Source organism: Tripterygium wilfordii, chromosome 21 (assembly GCF_013401445.1).
Source record: "Tripterygium wilfordii isolate XIE 37 chromosome 21, ASM1340144v1, whole genome shotgun sequence".
In the NCBI taxonomy this organism is placed as follows: Eukaryota; Viridiplantae; Streptophyta; class Magnoliopsida; order Celastrales; family Celastraceae; genus Tripterygium; species Tripterygium wilfordii.
The window spans coordinates 2,396,448-2,416,184 of record NC_052252.1 but is presented as its reverse complement, the minus strand read 5'-3'; the positions used below and the strand labels follow the sequence as shown (position 1 = coordinate 2,416,184).

Sequence of the window (19,737 nt, the reverse complement as noted above, 5' to 3'; positions counted from 1 at the left end):
TGGCTAATAACATGCAAATTGACAATGTGACCAAGTTTTTATAGTACTATGAATATTTTTCTTTTCTTTTTTTTTAAAAAAATTTATGGTATTATGTATGAGGACATCTTTATTTTATGCATGTTAAGATTTTTACTTAGACCTAAAATATTTTATGAGATGATTACCAGTGTAAAAATATTTGTCTTGTGTATATGTTTAGTTAATTATTTAGATTAATTTTGTCAAAAAATAAGTTTAATTACCGATAAATCCCTCATTCAAGGACTTCATTAATAGTATTTTACCAATAATTCCTTAAGCTAAACAATGAAATTTTATTAATTACAAAATTTACTTAAAGTGAAGATTAAAAGGCTGTTTTATCCTTACCTGCGTATTTTGTGTTTTACTCTGTGATGTCAAGTTGACACTTAACATATCATTAGCTTGTTTTTTTTCTTTAAACAAAATTCAAAACATTTTATCTCTAAAAACATATGTAGGATTAAAAAATTATTATATATCTAGAATCGGTGGGGAAGGTCTTTTCTATAGAAATCTATTGACAATATTTTTGGGAATCAAAAAAATTAGTCAAACAGAGCAATGATTTAAACAAGAGAGTTTAATGATTTTTGCGGATTGGTTAATCATATATAAATCATAGCTGAAAATTTCAATTTCACTCATGATAAATCATATTAAACATGTAAGAATGTTCGTATGAAATTTCATAATAAACGGAGTACATACGATCACTTATACAAGTAATTATGTCATTGTTTTATAAGAACAATAAATGTTTATTTAAATTAGTGAGATTTTCAATCATAACAGTGATATTTATTTTTAAGTTTCATTCATGATAAATCGTATTAAACATGTAAGAATGTTGATCTATAAAATTTCATAACAAACGGAGTACGTAAGATTACTCAAACAAGTAATGTCAATGCTTTTTAAGACCAATGAAATTTCTTTAAATCAATGAGATTTTAAATTATAACAATGAAATTTTGTGAAGTATCAATCATGATAAATCATATTAAGCAAGTAATCTTCTTCGGTAAAAATAATCAATGATGAATTAATATAATTTTTGAGATTTCTCTCACCAAATCGATCTTTGCATTTGTACTACGTCATCACACCACACTTTGGAGTTGATCTCGTCCCGGTCCTTTGAAAGCTTGATGGATTTTTTGTTTATATGAATTGCGATGATTTTCTTGATATCCTCTTTTAACCTCTGGTGATGATAATTTACATAACTAGAATATATTAATACTGTATAAACTATAAGGCTCAATAATTACTTACTAAAATAATATCAAAAAAAAAAAATTACTAAAATAACTCATTTTAAAATGGGCTGGGCCTTGTTATAGTTTCCGGGTAACCAAGGACCCCGACCTCGATAATCCTTATTAGGGTATATTGGCCGGGTCTATAGACTTAGAAAAACACTAGATCCGGCCTGACCAGAAACGATAATCCGGCTCTCACGTGTTCCATGTTTCTTCATTTTGTTTTCCTTGTCTATGGGTCGTGGACCTTGCGTGGCATGGGGTTTTTTCTTTTCTTTTTGGGTTGTCCTATTATTGGGGTTTGTCTTCTTTGTTGTTTCTTGGGGCATTCCCTCTCCTAATTTGTACAGTTTTTTTTTTTTTCAATTTTTCTTATATTTTACACTATATGGACTTTGATTATAGTAAATCGACTTCATCTCTGTGGAATAGGATCGCAAACAATGGTCTTTGACCCATATAGTAAATCAACTTCATCTATGCGCAATGACATGCATGCTCGATAAAACACCATATTTTTGGACTCGGTTGTTTGTTTTTGGCCCATAATATATTAAATCGAAACTTGTTTGGAGCCTAATTGTAAGTCCGAGGCTCACTAGCGAGGAAAATTGTGTGAAAGACAAGGGATATTTGGGGGTCCGATTTGAAATTCTACCAAACCGACAATTTGTAGGAAATCCACCACAACAACAGCATGACAGTTGTTGTGCAAATTTGCAAATGTACATATCAAACAAATAGTAATAGTGGAAAGTAGAGTAACCCAAGAGAATTGATTAAAAAGTGCCAAGTATTGATTATGACTAATCCGAAACTCTATCTTGACAATCGAATATATGAGACTTGATTAAACTAACTAACAATAAAATAATACGTAAGAAAATAAACACAAAAGATGAAAATCAATCAGATGAAAGACATTAGGACGTCTAATTTCACCATCACCAATCATAATTCTTTTGACATGTTAATCCCAATTATTATCCATTTGATAGTCAATTTTCCCTAACCTATTCAATACTTCATTCTTGATTATATGAAAAGTGTTTTTATTACCAACCCTTGTTAATTATTCTTAACATTCATATTTCGATAATAAAAACCCATTAAGTTTTATGGAAAATCAAGAAAAGTGTCGTAAGAAGACAAAAGTAAGCGCAAATTAAGGTATAAATATATGAAAAATATGATGTTATCATCAGCCCTGCTACCCACCAAACAGAACCAGCTAAGCAACCTGTAAGTGGTAAAAAAAAAATAAAGCTCAAGGTAAGGGCTCCACTATTCGTTATTTTATACATGCTGGCCTATTGCATATATAAAAATGTTGGCATTCTTTAATGGGAAAGTCACTGTATTGAATACATCACAATTGGGTCCTCTTGTGCCTATAAATATCAAAGTTGGCAAGTCTTTAGATAAAGCACACAACTTGCATAAGATCTACAACTTTATCCATTGTTTCCTAAACTCAATTCATGGCAGCAATCATCGAGCCTGAGACCGTTCGCCCATTGGGGCATTATCCAGAAACAGTGTGGGATCATGAAGACTTTGCTTCCTTCGGCTCAAATGATTCAGTAAGAATCACATCTCTCACTTTTTTTTTTCTTTTGTCTACTAATGCTATCTCTAACGTGTTTGATTAATCTTCATCCTTGTAGGCATTATACTCATACACAAAACAAGTAGATGAGCTGAAAATGCAAGTGAAAGATATGCTGATTAACCCTACGATTGATCCGGTTGAGAAAGTGAAGTTCATTGGCTCACTATTTCGCTTGGGTGTGTCGTACCAATTCAAGATTGAGATTGAAGACCAAATGAATGAAATTTCCAATCTTCCACTTAACCTTGATGATCATGACCACGATCTATACACCGTGGCTGTTGTATTTCTAGTATTTAGACAACATGGCTTCAAAATGTCCTCTGGTGAGTAAACAAAACTTCATTTTTATTAAACACAATCTTGCAATAAGAACCCTCTCATGTTTGACCTTGTTACTTTTTGATTATGTTGTGTAGAGGTTTTTAACAAATTCAAGAGCGATGACGGTAACTTCAAAGAGAGCCTAACTAATGATGTCAATGGGATTCTAAGCCTTTACGACGCTGCCCATTTTAGTCTACATGGGGAAGATATTTTAGACCAAGCCCTTGCTTACACAAGTGCACAACTTGACTTGTTGACTAGCCAATGTGAGCCTCATCTTGCTAAACATATAGCCCTTGCCTTGCAACATCCCTTTCACTTTGGCATAGAAAGAATTAAATCAAGGGAATACATCTCCTTCTATGAACAAATGGAGTCTCACAATGAACTTCTACTCAAGCTTGCGAAACTAGACTTCAATCGTCTACAATTACTGCATCAACAAGAACTTAACGAGATCTCTAGGTAAACCTAATATCGATATACACAATTCAATTTTAACTTCAATTCATTAGAAGACTTATTAAGTAAATTTACTTTTGATGCATTTGTAGGTGGTTTGAGGACTTGAAGCTCGCTTCGCGATATTCTTATGCGAGATCTAGAATTGCCGAAATCTACATGTGGACTAATGCTGTTTACTTTGAGCCACAATACCGAAGTGCTCGGATAATGCTTACCAAAATTGTCAAATTGATATCAATCATCGATGATACGTATGATTCCTACGCTACAATTGACGAACTTCGACTATTGACAAATGCAATTGAGAGGTTTTGATAGCTCTTGCTAACTCTCTATATATGTCCATGTTTATTGGTTATCTACATGTGTTGTAGAATTGATGTGCATAAAAATTTCACTAATTTTTTAGGTGGGACATTAATGCTATTGATGAACTACCGGACTACATGAAATTCCTTTATAGCACTATTTTGAATCTTTACGGGGAATTTGAGACTGAACTAGAAAGTGAAGGCAGATCTTATGGGGTATCTTATGCAAGGGACGCGGTACGCATAATAGCTATATATCAACCATATATGTAATTAGTTGATACAATTGCACGTGTATTTCTCACATTGATACTTGTTTTGTTACTAGCTAAAACTCATTGTGAAAGCATACCATATTGAGGCAGAGTGGCTGAACAAAGGCTATGTTCCGTCATTTGATGAGTACATGGAAAATGCCCTAATTACAAGTGGTTATCATACAATTGCAATATCATCATTCCTTGGAATGGAAAAAATTGCAACGATGGAGGATTTTGATTGGCTAAACGGATTTCCAAAGATTGATACGGCTGTGCAAGTTATTTGTCGTCTCATGGATGACATAACATCACGGCTGGTATGATATCGAGAAAGAAATTTATATTAGGGTAAATGCAACTAGATTCCGTGAAGAGCTTGTTTATACTACAAGAACAAACTTCAGGGGATCTAATTGCATACTACGTACTTTTTATGTTTGCATTATCCTCCCACTAATAGTAACAAAAAATGTTAATAATTTGTACTCCTAGGTTGAGAAAAAGAGGGTACATGTCGCAACCGGCATCGAGTGCTATATGAAGCAATATGGCTCATCTGAGGGAGAAGCGATAAGAAACTTTCAGAAAACGATTGCAAGTGCATGGAAAGATGTAAATGAAGAATGCATGAGACCAACTACTGTCTCCATGGATCTCCTAATCAGGTTCGTTAATCTCGCGCGTGTCATTGAAATCCTTTACAAGTATGAAGACAAATTCACCTATAGTGGGACTTTGAAGGACTACATCAAGTCATTGTTCGTCGAGCCCATACCAATGGAAGAAGAGGCTATATAGGCCGATTGATTCGAGTCCTTTAAGATTGAAGTTTTACGTTATGTTTACAATAAGATGATTTAGAATTCACTCATGTGTTTTCCAAATTATATTGTTTGTGATATTTGAAATTTCCGTTTTTTATCAACGGGTGAGAATCCTTGCCAGTTGAGTTGTCCAAATATTGTCAGTCGTGTTTGAATTTATGTATGAGAGCATCCTTCTTTTGTAAGAAAAAAGCAACATTGAGATTGCTCATCTTTGATCGGAAAAAAAAATGTAGGTTGATGTTTTTTTTTTCTTTTTTTGGCTGATTACATGGCGCACACCTTCTTTGGTTGATATTCAGAGACAAGTTGTGTGAACCTATTCTTTATACTAAGTTTGGGAGGAGGATTCGCAGTGATTAGATAGGGGAGGGTTCGGAAATCAGGGGAGTTGCAATAGAAATTGACATTTACTCTTTACATGGTGAACATTCAACAGCCTAGGATCAGAAAATTTTTTAACAAGAAAATCCAAAGTTGTTCATGTTGGGAAACTTACCCCTTCGAATCATTGGATGAGGAGTAGAATGACAAGAGTGTTGAGTGAATTGTATCCTGATTGGTCTTTTGTTTTATGGTTGATGTCTATTTTAGTCTTTTGCTTTAAGGGCTCTTTAGTCTTTTCCTTGTGTTAGGGTTTATTATGTATGCTCTTGGTTAGCCGCATGTATTGAGTACTGTAAGAGAACTATCTCCATGTTGAGACTTGCAGTAAAGAAAATTTGGTAAAGTTGTGTTTGAATCATTGTGTATTTGCATCTATTTGTGATTCTTGGTTCATACAGACTTAACAGTGGTATCGGAGCAGGTCGTGAAGAAGGCCTGAAAAGAATCTCGAAGAAATGGCATCCGGTTCGTCTACAGAGAGGATGCATATTCCTGTTTTTAATGGTGAAGATTATAGATCGTGGAAGGTCAAAATGCGTACCTTTCTAATGTCAGAAGGATTATGGAGGATTGTAGTAGATGGGTATGAAGAACCAGAGGATGAGAGCTCTCTGGATATGTCAAAGCAGAAGGATCTTGATAGCAATAGAATGACTAATGCCAAAGCTCTGTCCAGACTCCAAAATAGTGTAAGCCCTACCATATTTCCTCGAATCATTACAGCGTCTCAAGCAAAGGAAGCATGGAACATACTGGCAAAAGAATTCGAGGGGGATGGCAAGACGACCATCATCAAATTACAAAATCTCAGAAGGGAGTTCGAGAACCTGAGGATGAATGAAACAGAGAAAGTGAAAGAATTCTACTCAAGAGTAATAGATGTTGTCAATCAGATGAGGATATTGGGAGAAAAAATTACTGATGTGAAAATTGTTCAAAAGATTTTGATAAGCTTACCTGAGCGATATGATGTAGTGGTGGCTGCAATAGAGGAATCTAAAGATCTGGATGTGTTGACACCAGAAGAATTGATTGGTTCACTGGAAGCTCATGAGCAAAGAAGGCAGAGACGTGGAGACTATAACCAGTCGTTGGAATCAGCTTTTCAAGCGAGGCTGTCTGTTGGAGATGATGGCAGAAAGGGAAAACAACAAGCAGGGTGGAAAGGATACAACAAAGGTATGCATTCTGAGTCCTCTGGTTCAAACAAAGTTCCATGTGATATTTGTAAAAGGATGAGTCACAGTAGTGTTGATTGCTGGTTTAAAGGCAAACCTCAATGTCATCATTGTTAGAGGTTTGGCCATGTCCAAAAGAATTGCAGACTTAGAACTGATAATGGTGCACTGTTTGCTGGACATACTTCTTCACCAGAAGAAAATCTTTTTTATGCTGTGCATGGTAACTCGGAATCTGCATCTAATGTGTGGTGTTTGGATAGTGGGTGCAGTAATCATATGTCTGGAAATATGAATCTGTTTGATGATATTGATTTTTCTGTTCAGTCTAGAATAACTGTTGGAAATGGAGAAGTTTTGTTAGCTAAGGGTAGAGGCAGAGTCAAGATTAATACAGCTGAAGGGTTGAAGTTTATAGGAAGTGTATTGTTTGTTCCTAAACTCAGTCATAATCTTCTGAGTGTAGGACAAATGATTGAACATGGATACAAGCTGGTGTTTGAAAAAGATGGATGTGATGTGTTTGATAAGGAGCATACTGAGAAGATGATTATGCATATTCCTATGAAAAACCATAGAAATTTCATGGTAGACTTTGAGAGTGACAAACTGATTGCCTTCAAGGTCAGTACGGATGAGTGTCCTATTACTAAATTATGGCACAAGAGATATGGGCATTTGAATGGAGGTGATCTCAGAATGTTGAAACAGAAGGATATGGTGTCTGGCTTACCTGTTATTGCTGAGAATAGTACTCTTTGTGAGAGCTGTGTTATGGGCAAGCATCATAGGACTCCTTTTCCAAAGACTGGTACATGGAGAGCTTCACAGATTTTGGAGCTTATTCATACAGACATATGTGGACCTATGCAAAGCCTATCTTTTGGACAATGCAAATATTTCATAACTTTCATTGATGATTTTTCAAGGAAGATATGGGTTTATTTTTTGAAGCAGAAGTCTGATACTTTCCATATTTTCCAGCAGTTTAAAGCTTTAACAGAGAAGGAGAGTGGAAGACAAATAAAGAAGATAAGAAGTGATAGAGGAGGAGAGTATACCTCACTTGAGTTTGCAGATTTCTGTCAAAAAGAAGGGATAGACAAGCAACTTACTGTTGGTTTCAGTCCTCAACAGAATGGAGTAGCTGAAAGGAAGAACAGAACTATAATGGAGATGGCCAGAACTATGTTATCTGAAAAGCAACTTCCCAAGGTATTTTGGGCAGAAGCAGTTCACACTGCTGTGTACATTTTGAATGTCTGTCCAACTACAGCAGTGAAGAATATGACTCCTTCAGAGGCTTGGAGTGGAAGCAAGTCATCAGTAGAACATCTTAGGGTGTTTGGTTGTCCATGTTACATCCACATACCAAGTGAAAAAAGGTCAAAGTTGGATCTGAAGAGTAAAAAATGTATTTTTGTGGGTTACAGTACAAATTCAAAGGCTTATAGAGTGTTTGAAATAGAGACCAAGAAACTGCTGATAAGTAGGGATGTTATTTTTAATGAAAATGCTATGTGGAAATGGAATGCAGTAAGAAATTCAACTGAGCAGCTAATAGAATATGGTGTAAATGACTTAGAGAATGCAGATGTAGATTTGCTCACTCCAGAGTTATCAGAAGCTGAAATAGAAGAAACTGAAGTAGAGGAGGAAGTGTTTCAGGAACCAGAAACTACTGAAATAGAAGATTCAGATTCAGATTCAGAACCTGCATTTCACAATGCTCAAGTAGAGGATTCAGATTATGAATCTCCTCCACTGAGGATGAGAAGGGTAGCTGAATTGTATGAAGATGAAGTTTGTAATTTGGCATTGAGGGAACCTGAAAATTTTGAAGAAGCCAGACATGATCCTGTTTGGTGTAAAGCTATGGATGAAGAAATTTGTATGATTAATAAGAACGAGACATGGGAGTTGGTGGATAGACCTAAGGACAGAGACATAGTGGGAGTCAAATGGGTTTATAAAATAAAACTCAATCCAGACGATAGTGTGCAAAAATACAAAGCAAGGTTGGTTGCCAGGGGTTTCACCCAAAAACCTGGAATTGACTTTCATGAAACATTTGCACCAGTTGCAAGACTTGAGACTGTGAGGGTTTTGCTATCTGTGGCTGCTCAACTAAGCTGGAAGGTGCATCAGTTAGATGTCAAATCTGCATTCTTGAATGGTGTCCTGAAAGAAGAGGTGTTTGTTGATCAACCAGCCGGTTTTTTGGTGAAAGGGGGAGAAAACAAAGTTTATAAACTGAGAAAGGCTTTGTATGGTCTCAAGCAGTCTCCAAGGACTTGGTATGCTGAAGTGGACAAGTTCTTTACAGCGAGAGGTTTGCAAAGAAGTAAAAGTGAGACTACCTTGTATAGTTTGAAGGAGGGAGAGTCTGTCATGATCATATCCATTTATGTGGATGATGTAATTATTACAGGAAATTCTGAAACACTTATTCAAGACTTCAAGGATGCCATGAAGAACAAATATGAGATGACTGATTTGGGATTGCTTAAATATTTTCTGGGAATGGAGGTAGACCAAAGTGAAGACGGAATTTTTATTTGTCAATCTAGGTATGCCAAAGCTGTTTTGAGTAAACATCACATGTTAGATTCCAACTCTGTGGTGATACCTGTTGCTGTCACTATAAAATTGAAGAAGGAAGATGGAGCTGAGAGAGCTGATGGGGCTATTTTTAGGAGTTTGGTTGGAAGTTTGCTCTATCTTACTAATACCAGACCTGATATGATGTTTGCTGTCACTCTTTTATCCAGATACATGCAGAATCCTAGTCAAATACACCTTGGAGTTGCTAAAAGGGTGTTGAGGTATTTGAAAGGCACAATTGACTATGGTATCTACTATGAGAGTGGAAAGCAAACTAAGTTGGCAGGATTTTGTGATAGTGACTGGGGTGGATCCTTGGATGATATGAGGAGTACTTCTGGATTTGTCTTTGGAGTGGGATCAGGAGTGTGTACTTGGGCAGCTAAGAAGCAACAAGGTGTGGCCTTATCCACTGCTGAGGCAGAGTATGTAGCTGCCTCAAAGGCAGCTGCTCAAGCTATATGGCTAAGAAGAATTATGGCAGATATAGGAGTTTGTCAGGAGGGTCCAACTAAAATTCAATCTGATAGCAAGTCAGCTATTGCCATTGCAACTAATCCTGTGGAGCACAACTTGACAAAACACATTGCTATAAGGTATCAGTTTGTGAGGGAGACTATAGATGCTGGTGAAATCTCCTTGATTTTTTGCAGGACAGATGAACAAGTTGCAGATATCTTCACCAAGCCTTTGCCAAGAGATAAATTCTGTTTTCTTAGGAGCAGACTGGGAATGATACCAAGGATACAATTCAGGGGGAGTGTTGAGTGAATTGTATCCTGATTGGTCTTTTGTTTTATGGTTGATGTCTATTTTAGTCTTTTGCTTTAAGGGCTCTTTAGTCTTTTCCTTGTGTTAGGGTTTATTATGTATGCTCTTGGTTAGCCGCATGTATTGAGTACTGTAAGAGAACTATCTCCATGTTGAGACTTGCAGTAAAGAAAATTTGGTAAAGTTGTGTTTGAATCATTGTGTATTTGCATCTATTTGTGATTCTTGGTTCATACAGACTTAACAAAGAGATCCTACGGCGGAAATGATCTTCCTACAAACAAGAAAGCCCAGGTCTCCGATCCAGTACCAGACTAGATCTAAAAGATTCACAACACAAATACAGTAATATATGCAAAAGAAATACACACTCTAATCTCACCAAGAACGGAGTAGGAGAAGAGCGAGAGAAAACCACAGTGTTTAAGAGTTTCTGAAGTGTGTGTGTTTTAACTCTTTACAATCCCCTCTATATGTATTGGGCGAGTGAGAATCTTACTAGAACTCCTTAGGAAGGTTCTACCAATGTAGTCTACATTCTCCACATGAATTAGACTACTTCCTCTTCATCTTTCAATAGGACAGAAACACTTCCTTTGATCCTTATCCTCAATTTGGATAGGATCTTATTTCTTATCCCTAAAATATGTATTGGACCAATGCTTGGTAATTGTTTAGTTCAAGCCCATGTTGGACAAACTCAACCCAATATTCCAGTAGTTCATTCCATCACATGGTTAGGAAATCTGACGAAATCAAAACTAATCATCGAGCATCTTCCGAAGGCATTCCTTTACGAAATCGCTATGGGCCTTGGCACGGGATTGTTGAGGAGCGATGTTGGCAAAGGGGATCTAAACTCCAGCGGTAGGAAGTGAAGGTCCGGTGATGAGGAACCCGATTGAGAAAGTGCGTGAAAGAGGATAAAGGAGATGACATGCTTAGTAACCATACGTACATAGGAATATATGTAAGGTTATGTACGTATTTCTTATGGACCTTTTATCATTTTCCATCAAATTTTGTTTATCTTTCCTGAATTGTATATATATATATATATATATATATATATATATATATATACTTTGTATAGCAAAATGATTATCACAGAATTCCAGCAGTAGCAACTATAGCAAGAACACTCAAAACTAAATGCTCTAAAACCCCAATAACATAACATCTTGAAATAATACTAAGTGCTTGTGATGTCAAATATACCAAAAACTTCTTCTCTCAAAATGCACATACAGGCCAGCCAAAAATCCCATCTTTCAGCATGATATTTTTTTAACTCTCACGATACTATTACTAATCAAAAATTTCATACCAATGCCCAAGCGGCGTACAAGTTCAAATCTTTTTGTGAGCAACTTTGTTCGTGCTGCATTCAACGATCCCTACGTGCAATCAATAAGGTCATGAGCCTGTTAGCAAAAAATAATACTGTGATTAGACATACGTGGTAAAATGGGCTTAGACAATTTTTGGCTCGTACAATGGCTACAGCCGATCGTGGTTAGATTAGACTAGAAAGATAATGGCTTTGAAACATTAATAAAAGGGTGCTATACGTCGAACAAGGAGCAATAGTTAACTTGTTGTTGGCCTGCTCCTTGTACAAGTTGGGAAGTTTGATTCCTCCCTCCTAATAAAATTAATGGCATGACAACATTAATACAAGTTGCGAATTGGAGCTAGTGAAGAAATCGTTGTCAGTGGAAGGCAAGACTTGTATTAATAAAAGCCTGTTGTTTTATTTGAAGTTACTAGAAAACAAAACTCCAACTCCCGGTGAAGAAAGAATCTTGCTTCTGCTTTGATTCTTCCAACTTCATATATTGAATACAAAAAACTAATAGAACAACAGTTGGTTAATATGTGCATGCCAATAGAATAGTTTACTCTTAAGATACCCTACGCAGTCCGCCATTAGAAAACAAAACTCCTGCTCAGCAAATAATCTTTCGTTTCATCTCCTTGCTCCACAATTAGTTTAGAATCTTGATATAAACAGAAGCTTTACCACCATCGATCTCCACTTCATCATGGAAAATCAAATTCCTTTTCCTATTATCTTGTCCTCTCTTGTCTTCTTATTGGTGCTGCTGAGAATATGGAACAAATCAGAAAACCATAAGTCAAATTCTGTTGTTGCTCCTCCCTCCCCATGGAAGCTACCACTCATAGGAAACATGCATCAAATGGTTGGCTCTCTGCCCCATCACCGCCTAAGAGATTTAGCCAACAAATATGGACCTCTTATGCACCTTCAGCTTGGTGAATTGTCCACCATTGTCATTTCTTCTCCAGAAGTTGCCAAACAAGTAATGAAAGCCCATGACATTGCTTTTTCCAGTCGACCTGCTGTCTCTGCTGGAGAGATCGTCTTATATAACTTTAAGGATCTCGTATTTGCACCATATGGAGATTACTGGAGACAGATGCGTAAAATCTGTACAATAGAGCTGTTGAGCGGAAAAAGAGTTCAAGCGATGCAATCCATCAGAGAGGAAGAGGTATCAGAATTCATTAAATCTATATCTTCGAAGGCCAGGTCAAAAATCAACCTCAGCGATTCGTTGATTTGTTTGACATATGCAATCACTACAAAGGCGGCAATTGGTGAGAGTTGCGAGATGCATGGTGCATTTGTACCACTTGTAAGAGAAATAATAGAGGTTTTTGGAGGTTTCAATTTGGCTGATATGTTCCCTTCCATAAAATTGTTTCATATGATTAGCGGGATGAGGACTCGGCTTCAGAAGCTGCATCATGAAGTCGATAAGATACTTGAAAACCTCATCAATGAACATAAAGTTAAGAAGACAAAAATTGATTCTAGTGAGGAAGTTGCCGACAATTTTGTAGATGTTCTCTTGAATCTTCAAGAGCATGGAGGCTTTCAGTTCCCCTTGACATCAGACAACATCAAAGCAGTTGTACTGGTAAGCATAGCTTGTTCAAATCATGTTGATTTGAAAATCTTAAATAGACTGCACTAATGACATTTAGAGCTAACTAGTAGACTCAACAAATATCTGTCGTTTTTAGTATGCCTCTTTGTTCAGTTACTATGAAAATCAATTTACCTTTCGTTTCCCTTATGAATATGTAGGGACAAAAACAATATATACTTTCACCGTCTAAACACAATCTATCTTTCAGGACATTTTCACTGGTGGGAGTGAAACATCGTCTACAACTATAGAATGGGCTATGTCAGAATTGATAAAGACTCCAAGAATTATGGCAAAGGCTCAATCAGAGGTAAGGCGGGTATTTGATAAACAAGGATATGTAGATGAAGCCGGACTTGAAGAACTAGAATTCTTGAAATTAGTTATCAAGGAAACTCTAAGGTTACACCCTCCTCTTCCATTGTTACTCCCAAGAGAATGCAGAGAGGGATGTCAGATTCTTGGATATGACATACCGGTCAAGGCCCAAATCATTGTTAATGCATGGGCTATTGGAAGAGATCCAGATTATTGGATTGATGCCGAGAAGTTCTATCCCGAGAGATTTGTCAATAGTTCCATTGATTACAAGGGAAATAACTTTGAATTTATTCCATTTGGTACTGGAAGGAGGATGTGCCCTGGCATCTCATTTGGAATAACAATCGTTGAGCTTACACTCGCAAAGTTACTTTACCATTTCGATTGGAAGCTCCCAATCAACATCAAAGGAGAAGAACTAGACATGACGGAGAGTTTTGCTGCTTCAGTTGGAAGAAAAAATGATTTGTATGTAATCCCCATTCCATACCATGCTACAATTGCTTAGTAAAAACATAAAGCTACAATTTCCTTATGTAAGCAAAGCACTGTGTGCTTTAGTTTCAATGTTGTTTTTCCAGCACCATTAAAAAAAACCCTGATGTTACAAAAAAATGTCTAGTTTCTTTAATTACTATAGTTTCTGTTAGTTATGCTAGAAAGATTCCTTTAAGTGCAGACAAAGCAGCCCCAGCAAAGATAATAATGGCTTTTATTGCGGTTAAAATCAAGCATGGCCAGTTTTGGCATCCACCAAAATCAAAGCATCGATGGTTTAGGATTGTGTTGCAATAAGGTTTATGAGGCGAATTAGCAAAATTTTCTTATTAATTAAATTAGATTTTGAGATTAGAAGAATTTGTGAACGAAACAATTCCTACAATAGGAAGAGCTCGGGAGTTGCCACCAACTGTACGTTTGGTGCATTTGGCTGCCACAAAAATAAAAGAGTACGTTAAATGTGAGGTCATGACGGAGATGGAGGTAGCTGCGAGAGATGGAACTGGAGGTGAATGAATGAAGTAGGGGAAGTGTTAGAGATTTTTCAAAATTATTTTTGATTGATTTTTTTCCTTTGAAAAGACATGACTATTTAACATACTCTTTTATTTGAAATGACATGTTTTAATTGGTTTGGAGGCATCTCTTCACATTGTAAAAACAATTCCTTTTATAGTGTCTTATGTGAAGAATCACCACAAACTCTATAAATAGAGTTATTCTCCAATCATTTGATTAATCCAATTTATCAACTTTATCTCATTCTCTCTTTATACAAGTTTTATATTATTTTTCTATTGCTGTAGACATAGAAAGACAAATATCTTTCTCTCTCTTGATTATTCTCAAAGTATTCTGACCTTCTACTGCCATTGCATCAAGAAGAAGTGGTTCATAGACCAAGTTTCATTGTATCCTGGAGACAGATTTGCTGTAATCCAGTGCAACCATTTGGTGGGGGCAAATATTGTACCCACTTTGAAGCATTAGTTTTCATACAAGATTGTTGCAATCATTACATCCATACCATTTTTTTTCCCCAACAGGTAGTAGCTTATACGTTCCAGTTGGAGAACAGAGAAAGAAGTGTAGAAAGAAGAGAGTTAAGAGGAAATGATCGAGAGGGAAAAATACTTTGCAAGATAATTGTCTATTTCCATTCATTCATGCCTAGGCCATTTATATGCCTTACAAACTAACTAATGCATACTTGAAAGAAACGTGGATACAGGTGTGAAGTATAGGGGACATGCATGGTAAAATAGACGTAGACGGATTTTGGCTCGTACAAGGGACATGCATGGTAAAACAAAAGCCTGCTTTTTTTTTCTTTTTTTTTTTCTGGAATTACTAGAAAACAAAACTCAAACTCCAGCTGAAGAAAGAATCTTGCTTCTACTTTGATTCTTCCAACTTCATTGACTACAAAAAATTAATAGAAGAATAGTTTACTTTTCATTGATACCCTACACAGCAGGCAATTAGAAAACAGCATATTGCCTTCTACTGACATGGATTTTGGATTTTATTATATGCATCTTGGTTGTAGCTATCATCTCCGTTGCTCCACAATTAGTATAAAATCTTGATGTAAACAGAAGCTTTACCACCATCGATCTCCTCTTCATCATGGAAAATCAAATTCCTTTTCCTATTAGCTTGTCCTTTCTTGTCTTCTTATTGGTTCTGCTGAGAATATGGAGCAAATCAGAAGACCATAAGTCCAATTCTGTTGTTGCTCCTCCCTCCCCATGGAAGCTACCACTCATAGGAAACATGCACCAAATGGTTGGCTCTCTGCCCCATCACCGCCTAAGAGATTTAGCCAACAAATACGAACCTCTTATGCACCTTCAGCTTGGTGAATTGTCCACCATTGTCGTTTCTTCTGCCCAAGTTGCCAAACAAGTAATGAAAGCCCATGACATTGCTTTTTCCCATCGACCTGCTGTCTCTGCCGGAGAGATAGTCTTATACAACTTTAAAGATCTTATATTTGCACCATATGGAGATTATTAGAGACAGATGCGTAAAATTTGCACAATAGAGTTGTTGAGTGGAAAAAGTGTGCAAGCTATGCAATCCATAAGAGAGGAAGAGATATTGGAGTTCATTAAATCCATTTCTTCCAAGGCAAGGTCGAAAATCAACCTCAGCAAGATGTTAAACAATTTAACATATGCAATCATTTCAAAGGCGGCGGTTGGTAAGAGTTGTGAGACACATGGAGAATATGTACCACTTATAAGAGAAATGTCAGAGGTTTTTGGAGGTTTCAGTTTGGCTGATATGTTCCCTTCCATAAAATTGTTTCAAATGATCAGCGGGATGAGGACTCGGGTTGAGAAGCTGCATCATGAAATTGATATGATACTTGAAGACATCATCAATGAACATAAAGTTAAGAAGGCAACAATTGATTCTGGTGATAAAGTTGCCAACAACTTTCTAGATGTTCTCTTGAATCTTCAGGAACATGGAGACTTTCAGTTCCCCTTGACAACAGACAACATCAAAGCAATTTTACTGGTAAGCATATCTTGTTCAAATCATGTTGATTTGAAAATCACAAATAGATTGCACTAATGCCCTTCAGAGCTAATTATTAGACTCAACAAACATCTGTCTGTTATAGTATGTCCCTTTATTCAATTACCATGAAAATCAATTTACCTTTCGTTTCCCTTATGAAAATGTAGTGGGGAAAAAAAATCAATACTTTCTCCAGTTAAACACAATCTATCTTTCAGGACATTTTCACTGCTGGGAGTGAAACATCGTCTACAACTATAGAATGGGCCATTTCAGAATTGATAAATATTCCGAGAATTATGGCAAAAGTTCAAGCAGAGGTGAGACATGTCTTTGATCGAAAAGGATATGTCGATGAAGCTGGACTGAAGGAACTACAATTCTTGCAATTAGTTATCAAGGAAACTCTAAGGTTACACCCTCCTCTTCCATTGTTACTCCCAAGAGAATGCGGAGAGAGATATAAGATTCTTGGATATGACATACCCGTCAAAGCCCAAGTCATTGTTAATGCATGGGCTATTGGAAGGGATACGAATTATTGGATTGATGCCGAGAAGTTCTATCCCGAGAGATTCGTCAATATATAGTTCTATTGATTACAAGGGAAATAATTTTGAATTTATCCCATTTGGTGCTGGAAGGAGGATGTGCATTGGCATGTCATTTGGAGTAGCAAACGTTGAACTTACACTTGCAAAGTTACTTTACCATTTCGACTGGAAGCTCCCAAACAACATCGAACAAGAAAAACTGGATATGACGGAGACTTATGGTGCTTCAGTTGGAAGAAAAAATGATCTGTATGTAATCCCCAGTTCTTACCATTCTAAAATTGCTCAAGAAAACGTAACGCTACCATATCCTTATGTAAGCATTGTGTTGTTTTTGCATTAGCTCCAGTGTTGTTTTTCCAGCACCATGTGATCATGGTTCTATTTTGTAGGCTCGTATCTGCTCTGGAAAAATAAATGGCCATTAGCCGCCTTTACTTATGTTACAAGTAAATGTCTTGTTTCTTTAATTACTATAGTTTCTGTTACTTACGCTAGAACAATTCCTTCAAATCAAACAAATCAAGCATCCACTAAAATCACCAACAAAAAGGTTGTTCGATTGACAATCGGCTGGATTAGGCATATGTATTTTTTTTAGGATTTCAGATCACTCTTCTTGGCAATTTCTTATATGCTTGATAAATTAATTATTAGTACATTTAGTTTTGGGGTCTTTGTTTGACTTGGTTGTTTCGGCATGTAGATGGACTTCTATTTTTTCTTTTAATTGATCGACAAATATGCTTGTATTTGTATGTCGAACATTGCATATTACAGCGTTTCCATGGTCCTTAAAATTGTACGAAGAATTTTGCAAAATTACCTGCGTAGAAACATTGATCTGCAATGATAATAGTATCCATTGATTATTGTTTAAAATTTTCAGATCTTGTATCCGCAACTTACTGCGGATACACTGGCCATTTCATACACACACACACACACACACACACATATATATATATATATATATATATATATATATATATATGTATGTATATTTCTAAATGAAATATTTTCTTCCAATTTCATACAGGTTGAGAATATAAAAATGAAAATTAAGAACGTCATACCAGATAAATGAAATATTATATATATATATATACATATATATATATATGTATATATAAATGAAATATTTTATATATATATATATATATTTCTAAATGAAATATTTTCTTCCAATTTCATACAGGTTGAGAATATAAAAATGAAGAACGTCATACCAGATAAAAACCTCTCGAATATGAATTTCAACTTTATTGGCTCTCCTATGACTTTTGGTGGATCCAATTTAAAATTTGGAGTTATTGAATACCGAAACAAAAGCTGAATTTTTACGGTGACGATTTTGGTGTTCGATTCAGAACAAAATTAGTAGTGTAGTTGTTGAGTGTGTGGGCAAATTCCATAGCTGGAGCTGAGAGTGCAATCAGCCCTTGTGGGGAGAGTGATTGGTGTTTTGTACTCTTCATTCATGATCTAGTGAAGCCTAACAACAAAGTGGACTTAGCCTGTTACATAAAATTGATTGGATGAATCATTATAAATCTCTGTGTTGTTTATCTTTCGCTCTTGTTTGATTGTTTATCCATAAATTTCAATATTGTCATCATACATGATATGTTTTTAAATCACGCTCCAACAATCGATTTTTAGGGTTTCCTCATTTTTTTCCCTATAGGACTATGAGTCGTCAGACTAAGCAACCTATAAATAAAATAAATATGTGTTTTCCAAGTATTCACTGTTTTTCTTTTAGCTATTGACGTAGTTCATACAAGCCATAGTGCTTCATATAGCACTCGACGCCGGTAGCGACATGTGTCCTCTTTTGGTTAGCCTTGAAGTACAAATTATATACATGGTTTGTTACTAATTAGTGGGACAATAATGCGAATACATAAAAGGTACTTAATATGCAAATCCTAAACCATGTGTAGTTCCATTGGTTGACAGAAGTGATTGTCCAGAACTAGGACCCGTCGGCAGCTTCCTAGCCTCATCTGATTCCTCTACTACTGCATCGGTTTTGGTCATTCAGCAATACAATTCCTCTAAAAATCTCAATTCACTCGTAGAGGAGCAGCAAGAGGATGATACATATGAGGTTGCAGACACACCGGATCATTCGAAAATGGCGATGGTCTAAGCAAGTTGACTTAGTGTTGATACATTTTTTTACCAGCAAGAAGATTATAGGACTTAAGTTATGATAACCACGACAGGGTCGAGTTGACTGGGGAAGAATCCTTTCAACTGAGAGACTCAAGTTCAACTCGTCACATTGACACCTTGCAACTTACCAAGGTGCTTGAGAAGAGTAAAAGGGTTCAAGTACTCGGGAATTTGTGTGGAGTCTAATATACCTGATTACCCTCGCCACGAAAAAAGAAAAAAAAAAGAAGAAAAGTTATAATATGATGTTTAAGAGACTAAGATGAATAATTAATCTGTCATGCTTGATGGTGTGTACTGTTTGTGGCATCTCTATTAGATTTTTGGACATGAAAACAACTAATCAATCGATTGGTTATCGGCGATTATTTTGGTCGATTCTAAATAATTTTTTAAAAATAGCCGATCAATCGACCTGTTTGACGGTCGGTTCGTTTCTATGATTTTTTTAACACTACTAGTTCAGAATGCTATGGCTTTTGAGTGACCATGACAACCCCTCCACTTGTGTATTTGATGTTGGAGATGTAAGGCCCATTAGTGAAGATCCATATTAAGTGTTAACAGCTTATCTAATAATGTTAGGCCCATTGATATGGGTTCCCCAAATATCCATATATGATGTTAGGCCCATTATTAGGGTATCGAAGTAGACCCCAGTAA

The 19,737-nt window shown here is 36.2% G+C and overlaps 2 protein-coding genes and 1 pseudogene across 2 annotated transcripts; all 3 read left to right on the top strand.

The window, feature by feature from the left end:
• Nucleotides 1-2,733: 2,733 nt before the first annotated feature.
• On the top strand, nucleotides 2,734-5,275 carry LOC119989875 (probable terpene synthase 6). Its single transcript, XM_038835612.1, has 7 exons — nucleotides 2,734-2,872; nucleotides 2,957-3,227; nucleotides 3,321-3,693; nucleotides 3,783-4,001; nucleotides 4,103-4,241; nucleotides 4,333-4,581; nucleotides 4,757-5,275. Exons 1-7 carry the CDS (start codon nucleotides 2,771-2,773, stop codon nucleotides 5,060-5,062), a joined length of 1,659 nt encoding a protein of 552 aa, XP_038691540.1. The 5' UTR covers nucleotides 2,734-2,770; the 3' UTR covers nucleotides 5,063-5,275.
• Nucleotides 5,276-12,073: 6,798 nt separating this feature from the next.
• On the top strand, nucleotides 12,074-14,924 carry LOC119987690 (cytochrome P450 71D9-like). The gene is made up of 5 exons (XM_038832610.1): nucleotides 12,074-12,973; nucleotides 13,194-13,813; nucleotides 13,957-14,026; nucleotides 14,147-14,315; nucleotides 14,854-14,924. The coding sequence occupies exons 1-5, from the start codon at nucleotides 12,074-12,076 to the stop codon at nucleotides 14,922-14,924; spliced, it is 1,830 nt and encodes a 609-aa protein (XP_038688538.1).
• Nucleotides 14,925-15,436: 512 nt separating this feature from the next.
• LOC119987689 lies at nucleotides 15,437-19,048 on the top strand (annotated as a pseudogene).
• Nucleotides 19,049-19,737: the final 689 nt, after the last annotated feature.

Coding starts and splice junctions, on each gene's coding strand:
- LOC119989875 (XM_038835612.1), top strand. CDS start 2,771: ATGGCAGCAATCATCGAGCCTGAGACCGTTCGCCCATTGGGGCATTAT. Junction 3,228..3,320: donor TGGCTTCAAAATGTCCTCTG/GTGAGTAAACAA, acceptor TATGTTGTGTAG/AGGTTTTTAACAAATTCAAG. Junction 3,694..3,782: donor GAACTTAACGAGATCTCTAG/GTAAACCTAATA, acceptor ATGCATTTGTAG/GTGGTTTGAGGACTTGAAGC.
- LOC119987690 (XM_038832610.1), top strand. CDS start 12,074: ATGGAAAATCAAATTCCTTTTCCTATTATCTTGTCCTCTCTTGTCTTC. Junction 13,814..13,956: donor TACCATGCTACAATTGCTTA/GTAAAAACATAA, acceptor AGTTTCTGTTAG/TTATGCTAGAAAGATTCCTT. Junction 14,316..14,853: donor TGCGAGAGATGGAACTGGAG/GTGAATGAATGA, acceptor TTTCCCCAACAG/GTAGTAGCTTATACGTTCCA.